The following is a 9,496-nucleotide window of genomic DNA, read 5'->3' on the forward strand; positions in this document are numbered from 1 at the left end:
GAATGAACAATTTGGCATAGATGAGTTTGAAGTTCGGTGTTTAAAAAACGGAGCAAACGGAAAGAGAAAGCGCAATCTATATTATAGCTCTATAAATGAACCATACAGACTTTATTAGAGCCACAGAAAGACAAACGTTTCGCTGAAAATGCACAATTCATTATGTACATTAACAACGATTCGAGACAAATATAATGTAATTTAATGGAAAACTTTGTGAATGGCGCGGCAGGATTTTCTGTCGGCTGCATTTAAATCCGTGTCTGAAGTTTCCCGCTTTGTTCAGCGTGCAGTATCACGTGTCTAAACAAATAGCACGTGCTGTCAGTGATTTTAACCACTAGAGGCCGCTCTCGTACTGTATAATGACAGCAGACCCTTCTCAGCAGCTCCTCAACTGACGCAACCCAGAAAACTATCGGCATGAATATTTGCCGATAGCCGATAGTTCCAGCAATCAACTATCGGTGCCGATTAATCGGCAAAACCGATACATCGGTCGACCTCTTGTCAGTTTTCCACTGACAAGTTGCTGCTAAACTAGCTAAAGACTTGCTTTCAAATACTGAACATTTAAAAACCATGCTATACCAAGCTATTGCACCTCCTTCTCAAGCTCCTGACGAGTCAGAAGAGTGAAGCAACTCAAGAAAAGGATGAGGCAGAAAAAAGGAATGAGCAGACATGAAGAGCGTGGAGGGTGTCTTCAGTCTCCCTCTTTGAGTAACAGAAGGGCAAGAAATGGGCATGTTCTTCAGTCATGACGCCAGCACCACATCATCACCAGTTTCCCAAGGCAAAATGAATCCTAAAACACGCCCTGAAACCCACATACAAAACTACAAACTGGATTTTTCGAGCCTCAAATCAAAAATCAAACACTCTCATTAAAACTATAGTATCTTTTAGTGTCTATGGTGTTACCTCTTATATTATACCTGTCAAGCAGCGATGTTTGCCTTAGCAAACACCAATAATAAAAACTATAAATAGAAAATAATAATGTATTCAACTCCATTGGCACATCCCAAAACAGTCTTGAAGTCACATATTAACTTGATTGATGTCCAGATATGTACAGGTAATCTTACACATGATTTCAGAAATAAACATAACTGTGGCTTGGAAATGTTTTTAAAAGACATTTTGTTTTCCTGCCTCCATTTCTTTGCTGATATTGACATATGTCATGGGTTGGTTTGTGGGCAGAACTCCACAACAACACTTTGAGCATCTCAAGTTCCTTGATGTCCTTGATGTCCTTTCCCAAACCCATTTCCTTTCTCCTCTTCTGTTGCTTTCTATTGCTACTTTATTGTCTGTTAAATAAAGGCTAAAAAGAGACAAAAACTGTTGCTTTCTGACATTGGCTGATAATCAGAGATTTGTCCTGTCAATAAGGCATTGAAAGGTTATAAGTGTTTTTTTTTTTTTTAATAAATTGCACACAGAGAGCAAACAGTGCAATACAATGCTCCAATCACAATATGATCACTGAAGCTGTCAAAACCACATCTTACTGTGGGTATCAGATGCCTTTCTTTGTCTCATTCGACAAGGAAAACGCTTATTAAAACATGCACTTGGCAAAGCAGCACTGCGGTCATGAAGGAACATATTAGAATTATTATGTGCATAATTTCTTTGAAATTCATGATGGGTGCCAACAATTGAGGAAGGGCACTTTAACTTGGAAGATACTTTATACTTTTGATAACCTAGAGCATCAGCAAAGGCAGAACAAAACAAAGCTGGACTGACTTAAAACAAGAAAGGTTAAAATGTCTGAGTGGCCCCACAGATCTTAATCCAACTGAACATTAACTTAAAGGGGTCATATGATGCTATTTTAAAGATCATTATTTTGTGTATTTGGTGTAACAGAATACAGAATCATGCTTTAATGTTCAAAAAACACATTATTTTTCAAATACTGTACATTATTGTAGGTCCTCTATGCCCCGCCTCTCTCAAACACGTCGTTTTCAACAAAGCTGACTCAGAAGCGCCAGATTGTCATAGCAAAGTCGGAATTGACCCTTTTTTTTAATTTAGAAATAGACTTTGTGCACAGCCAGCCTTGTACTCTTCTAGGTTCAAAAAATAAAATGCAATTTGTGTTATACATTTTCATTTTAATTTCGCAACTTATAAAGCGTTAAAATTTGCATGCAATTTACATATTAAGACTACTGTTGGAAATGGCAAATGTAAATTATATAATTTAATTTTCATTTTCCTTTTGCACCAAATTTTGCACGTATGGGTAATGGAAAATGTAAATTTAAATACAGAAATACATTGCCATTTTGAATATTGCGTTGCCATTTTGAATATTGCATTTTAAATTGAATTTCGCTAAATATATGCTTCCATAGTTATTTGGGTTTATTGTTCACAGTATAATTATTATGTTTGTTTAGGCTACTTCCAAGCATGACTTTCCCAAACCTGTGTGGCATTGCTGAATTCTAAAGAATGTTTTTACTTAAAATGCTAATAAGGTTGACTCACATCTCATGGTAAGACAGCCTCAACATCATGCACAAATATAAATTAGAAAACCTTTCAAACTGAAAGGAGGAAGTCTACTTTGTTTATAACTAATAACTAATAAGGTTTTAATTATTAATTTGTTACAAAATAACATTTTAAATGACTAATTGCTAAATTACTCATTTGTTACTTGTGTTAATTTGACTTTCCATAGCACTTTGAATTAGAAAATTCTGTGTCAAAAAAGTTCAGGATGCTTAGATTATCAAAAATATAACACAAGTACTTCCATTGTGCAAACTAGCACATTCAAACAGCAGGTAGGAGAGTAAAAGTCACTGTTATCATTAAAACTTCAAATTCTTGTCAATTAAACATAGCACACCAGCGAAAGGGTTTTCAATTTAGCCAGGACAACGAATGGATGAAAGTTTCTTTCCTATTTTTTGATGGGTCAATACAGTGTTCCAGCTGTGCTAAAATAATATATGACATGGCACAGATAAAGAGACAAGTACATATACAAAAATAACATTTTAATTTAAAACAACTGTATCCTTAATTTATGTAATAATCTTTTTATCAAACCAATGAGGCTGCACATTATTCAACAACAACTTCCAGCCATGACTATATTCACAATATAGCACAGCCTTTAGTACATTTGTTTAATTATTACTTTTTACAGCATTAACTAATTTGATGCTCCTACACAGAAGCGCCGCAACAGGAAATTACATGACATTGAAATGTTTTTCCTTTGTATTTCTATTTGTCTCTTCAAAAAAATGTCATAAACCTGCATGTATGGTTTTCCTGTTTTTCCTGGTACTCTGTCTAGTGTTGTTAATTGTTCAGAGGTTCCATTCTGACGAAGGACATGACTGAACATTTCAAACAGCCTTTTTGTGCACTTGAAGGGCAATGCAGGAAAAACAGGGTTTATATGTAGTTGTAAACTCTAAATACAGATCACTCCAAAATGAAATATTGTCAAGCACATTGATTAGCAGACAGGCTGCCAGTTCATAAAATGATCAGTTGTTTCTTCACAAAAGCATTAAAGGTGCTGTACGTAGGATTGACACCGAGTGGTTGAACTAGGTATTGCAGTCCAAATTTAAATTATTGGAGAGGGTTTTTTCACCCGGTCCCTCCTCCTCAGACTTGACGCACACACAGGTTGCCAGATTGACGATACCAACAACCATCTCTGAAACGCATCTCCAATATTTATTTTGCTTTTATTATACCGTTGTTGATCATAAAGTTTTTTGGATGGATGTCGAGGCTTTTTAGGATGGGCAGAAAGTTTTATTTCCCGCTCTGACCCCTTTCGTTTGCCAGCTTCCATGACTGAAATTAAATGCGCTGTGTTTCCCGCCAACTGGCAACCCGGTGTGCCGAAATACAATTGGGTAAACTGGCAGTGGGTGGGTTTCACAAACCAAAACAGAGACCGACAATTCCGGCCCGGAACGCACATTTCAAAGGAGAATAACTGACTGTAGCATTGTTTTTTAGGTAAACAAATATGTTAACTTAGCATGTTTCTTAAATATCTGCAAACATATTATGGTATTTTTATGCTTTAGTAGAGTCAAAAACTTACATACAGCACCTTTAAAGCTTCCACTCTGATGTGCATTCAAAAAAGCCAACCTAAGTGTCCGATAATGACATTGAAATTCATGCTCCAAAATATAATGTAAATATGACAAGATTATACCCCAACATATAGTTTCATGATCATAATATTCTCATGCCTTTTGAGTCAGCATATTAACAGCAAATAATTCATATTGAATGCAGTGGGTTTACCGGCAGTGTCTCAGAAACACTTGTAAAGTAACACAAATATAATTTATAAACATATGCTGCCAAATTGGCTATTAAGTTGATTATCACCCACATTTGGCGAATGTTAATTTCAAACCTGCTCATTTTTTATACAATTTAAATCATTACTACAAAACACTGGCTTTTAAGATATAAGCAAATCCAATATAACCCATAATGGGTATGTTCTTACCTGTGTTTTTCCAACTCATTGTGTGATGACCTGAACAAGAAATAAACAGAACCATGGATGAGTTTGGTTAATAAAAATAATAAGAAGAACATTGACTATTTACTTATTAAAAAAAAATAAAACAGTATACTGACCCAGTGCTAAAAATATAAAAAAGCAACTCTGTATCTCTGAACAACTGCTACAGGATGTTTTTCTAATAGAGTGATGCTGTTGATCTACTGTAAGACAAATAAATTAAGAATCTTTCAAATTAAAATAAAAAATGTTCCCATTAATGTACTTTGAGTAAAAACGGGTCCTAGTATCATATAAAGCAGGACACACCAAGTAAGTCTTGTGTTGAATTAATGGTGATGTTCTTCATATAATAATGTGGTCCAAAAGGAACTTCGAAAAGCTGCATTTGTTTGTTAACACCACATATGCACTCTTGTTTGCCATTTGATCAAGATACTATTCATTTTGAATGAACAAAAATGACCCCGCTGTCGAGCACAAATATTCAACAAATTATCTTTGAAACCCAAAAAAAGGAGCAATGTCAAATGTAATTTATTTTTACTTGGAATGAATGCATAAATAAATGAATGTATAAATGGAATGCTTTTGGTGCTCCCTGGCCCCTTCACACATTACATGCTGTTCTGCTTTGAATTCTACATTATACACAAAACAAAATAATTCTGCATGGCCTTACTGTGTCCAGTAGACCGATATCACTGTAAGTAAAGCACAGCATGCACTCAATGACGCAGAGGAAATTCAGCATGCTACAACACATTGCTATTTTAGTCCAGGGTATGAATGCTGGGGTGTATGATGGGGCAATTACATTTTCTCCAAACAAACAAAATATAGGGATTGTAATGCATGCAAGATAAAAACAAAATATATGGGTCACAGCTTCAGTTGTTAGGCGTATGTCAAAGCTGCAGTGTGCAATTTCTGCACCACTTAACAGTCATCATATGGGATTGCAAAAATAATGACATCATGTTTCCCTTATTATTCATCCTTAAGTACACATAATGAAATTGCAGCACATGACAGGTAAAAAAATACAGGCTAAAAATACAGGCACAATGTTAATATCTGAGGCTTGTGCAGAATTTATGGTGTTTGAAAAAAAAAAGCTTTAACACTACTGAAAGTCCACAATGTCAGCAGATGTTTTTGCAATTTGGGAAACAATTCCAAAAAAGTATTCCTAAGTAAGTTTTGGTAAAAGCTAAAAGAAAAACATTGCAAATTTCCTGGAAAGCCCTAATTCCATAGATTTCCTTTTTTCAGTGCTTTCTATGCATTTGTGGGGGAAGGGCTGCACACTAGGCTCCTGCAGTTTTGCTTTGACATTGCAAGGAAAGGGGGCTAATGCAGCAAAACAGATCCAGGTTCAAAGCTCTCTAGCAGCTGACTTGGGTCTATTCACACCACACCCAACAGTGAGAGTTTAACAACACCTAAAGTACACTACTTGAAAGCATACTGTCTATGACATGTACATGTGTCCCATTAATGCTCAACAAGAAGTTAAAATGTAAAGAATAACAACTTGTAAACAAAACATTAATTCAAAATGTACTGTTTGTATGCAAAGAATGCATGAAGAAAAAATGTTTGCCAAATTTTATGCATGCAAACAAGTGATATAACTTTAAATGTTTAACAAGTTTTATATGCTAAGGAAATCAGCATATTTGCCGATTAGTAGTTTCCAGCTATTTTGTGCATACGTGATAAATACTTAAAATGCACTGACGTTGCCAGTTGTCTTTAAACAACAACAAGTTATTGGTTAATGAAACGTGTGGTGTTTCTATGTAAAAACTGATTGATTTGAAAGGGAGATGGCAGCAGTGGAAAAGAGAAAGCAGCAGCAGAAAGTTAACGCTGTACGCGTGGCAATGTTTATACACAGCCAAGCCCAACAACAAAAATGGCGATTACATGTAGAATAAACATCGTTTGAATGTATTCATTCATTAATATAGCAATGACATTGTACTGTTTTTACCTATTGTTGTGGGTTTTTCTTGAAATAGGAGATAATTTAGTTTTCTTTCTGGAAAAGTCGCTATCGTACGGCAAAACAGATGCGTAACCGTGTTCAGCTTCTAATGAGAAAGTAAACAAAACCAGCATTAAATACAGACGTGCGCGATTCATTTAACAAAAACGAGAATGTTAGAAAGTTAGACACTTGGTATGTTTTAACGTCAAGCCATTTAACATTTAAAAAATATGCTTCTATCAACTTACTGTAAAGCAAACACCCCTCCCCCAGGTTACATTTGACGGAAAATGAAAAGGAATCAATGTTTTAACAGAGGCTGGGACGAATGTCATTCACGTAACGTTGTCATCTCATTCTGATTATTGCATATTATAGACTTAATAACTTACAGTAACAAGATGTCATCGTCCTTTTGGGCTTGAATTAAACTACACTTGATCCGCCGGCAGGTTTATAAGTGGCATTAGACCAGCACAACAACGAAATATTAAAATTCAAAGACTATTTTTAGTTGACCACACAAACATCATTATATACCTCTGTCTCTTCTTTCCAAATACTCTGCTGCCTCAAGAAGAAGTAGAAGAGAATTAAGTTCCATTCCGGTGTATTTACAGAAATAAAAATAATAAAAAAAAACGTGTTGTACACTGTTTAACAAATGGTGTAAATCAAAGGGAGGAAACAAAACAAAACAAACAAATAAACAAAAAAGTGATGACGCTCGATATGGACAGTTCAATTCTGAGTCGTAGAGACTCTCGACAAAAATTTATGCAGACTGCACGTAAACTAAAATCTGGAGATCGATTGATGGCTTCGTCGTCCAATCAGACAGTAGAAAAGTATGAAGGGCGGAACTTAAAAACATTTGTATCCAATCAGAGACTTCAAAGAGAGAAGTTCACAGGAAAGACGTTGAGACATTGCGAAATGTCATATGATTGGTTAGTCAGTGATAGTAACACGGTTGAAGCCATGCCCTAGCAACAGTACGGGTGACTCAACCCCTAAATCGCTCATTGGTCTGACGTACACTATACAAGCTGCTGATTGGACAGAGGGAGATGTTGGGCGTGTTTTCTTATAACCTCGTTTAGTGAACTGTGCTGGCAGCGACAAAGTTGTTTCTGGAAGAGCTCGGCGAAGGGAAATGGTTTTCAGAGTCAGGTCTCTGATCGTTTACCGAGCTACAATCACATTAAAATACTAATGCAACTCACGTACTTATTCACGTTTAAAAAGTAAGATGTTATTTAGTTCATATTTATCATTATATAAAACCATCGAAGTTTGCTGATACGCTAATGACGTCTAGGGTGCGGTCGACTGTGAAATGGTCATCCTTGTGCACTACTTTTTTTCCAAAGTGGCTACTTTCTAGAAGTTTAAAGCAAGACTTTAAAATAAGTTTTTCTGATTTTGTAAGTGTAAGAAAAATATTTATATTTTGTGCGTATATTTATAGTGTTAAAAAGAATTTACAATATTTTTTTTTATTATTTGCAATAATAGCTGGAAATGTAACGGCTAGAATACAATTCCATGACAGCTAGAAATATTATAAAAACACGTGCTGCATAATGATGGCTATCACAAGTAACTGTTCTTTGTTGTTTTGTCCTTGCAAGAACTTGGTGTTAACAATTCAGCAGAATTTGCAAAACGTGTTCAAAACCAAATGTTCAAGTTTGCAAGTCACAAAACATGTATTTTATCCATTTTCCATTTCTGAATGTTGTTAACATAAGTTAGCAGACGGATCTATCTATCTATCTATCTATCTATCTATCTATCCAGTTCATCTTTTGTGATTCTCAGGAGGAAAAAAAAAGGTTACCTTTTTTTACCTTTGTTAGACAGAGTATACCTATAAAGGTTGAGCTGAGGTGTTATCATTATCACAGAGCAGGGAAAAGGGATAGTAAACACATTATTTTTTAGACTGGGAACTGAGAGAGGGGAAAGAAGCCAGAAAAAAACAACAACAATAAGAATGAGACCGAAAGCAGAAATCGCTGACCTCCGCTCACTCTATAGACAAGACAAAAAAAAAAAAAAACACAGCTGTTTCTAATTGGTAACTCGGCACCGACTGCTGACCTACATTAATTCTGCTTGAGATTCTGATCTCAGCAAAGGAGAGAAAGAGAGAGGGAAATGGAGACAACAAAGATGAAGACTGATTTGTGGAGGAGCTGAATAGGTGACTGGAAAATATAAAATAAGAGAATTATTGGTAACGCTTTAGATTACAACCCGCAATGTACTGCGTAAGTAAACAGAATTTACAGCGTAACTTTTTTGTAATTACAGTGTACCTATTCAGTACCTCCGTGTAGGTATAAGGTAACAATATGCGAAGTTTGGAGAATAAAGGAGTAATAATCTGTAAAATTACAAATTATTTCTACTGTAAGTATTTTGAAACTAAGGGGTACCTATTCTAATATTACAGGGTATGTATGACCTCTTATATTTGCAAGCGATTAAGCAAAAACATACACTGTGTACTTTTTTATAGCCTACACATATAAAACACGCTGGTAATTGTTTCAATCCAAACGCTCGGTTGAGACTGTTGGGTTAGGAAGCTGGCTTGATGTGACCCAATGTGGGTTGATATCAGTAATAACCCGATGTTGCTGGGTTATGAATGTGGAGGACGTGAATGAGAGCATGCAGCAAGTCACGTGAGTTCAAACGTGAACGGCTCTGTGTGCGACGAAATCAGCGACTGCGGTGCTTAAGATGGGAACATGTGGAAAATAGGAGAAAACTAATCGAAGCGGAGACGAGGGACAACTTTGAAACTGTCTGGAGTGTGTTCCTTTAAAACTGCAGCAGTGAATGTGGTGAGCACGAACTGGAAACAGCTGGAATGGCGCATGAGACGAGTCTATCCGTGTTTGCGGCACTCATGACAGGAATATGTGTAGAAAATACAAGAA

At 35.9% G+C, this 9,496-nt stretch overlaps 1 protein-coding gene across 1 annotated transcript in view; it reads right to left on the reverse strand.

Annotated features, from left to right (window-relative positions):
• Positions 1–7,325, reverse strand: part of LOC107695376 (max dimerization protein 4-like) — a 19,649-nt gene extending 12,324 nt beyond the window's left edge. Inside the window, exons 1-3 of the mRNA XM_016495263.1 lie at positions 7,083–7,325; positions 6,546–6,645; positions 4,529–4,558 (exon numbers count right to left, since the gene is read on the reverse strand). Coding sequence (XP_016350749.1) covers positions 4,529–4,558; positions 6,546–6,645; positions 7,083–7,146 — 194 coding nt within the window. The 5' untranslated portion in view covers positions 7,147–7,325. The remainder of the gene's footprint in view (positions 1–4,528; positions 4,559–6,545; positions 6,646–7,082) is intronic.
• Positions 7,326–9,496: the final 2,171 nt, after the last annotated feature.

The sequence above is a fragment of the Sinocyclocheilus anshuiensis genome, unplaced genomic scaffold (assembly GCF_001515605.1).
Source record: "Sinocyclocheilus anshuiensis isolate Anshui unplaced genomic scaffold, SAMN03320099.WGS_v1.1 scaffold517, whole genome shotgun sequence".
NCBI classification, from domain to species: Eukaryota; Metazoa; Chordata; class Actinopteri; order Cypriniformes; family Cyprinidae; genus Sinocyclocheilus; species Sinocyclocheilus anshuiensis.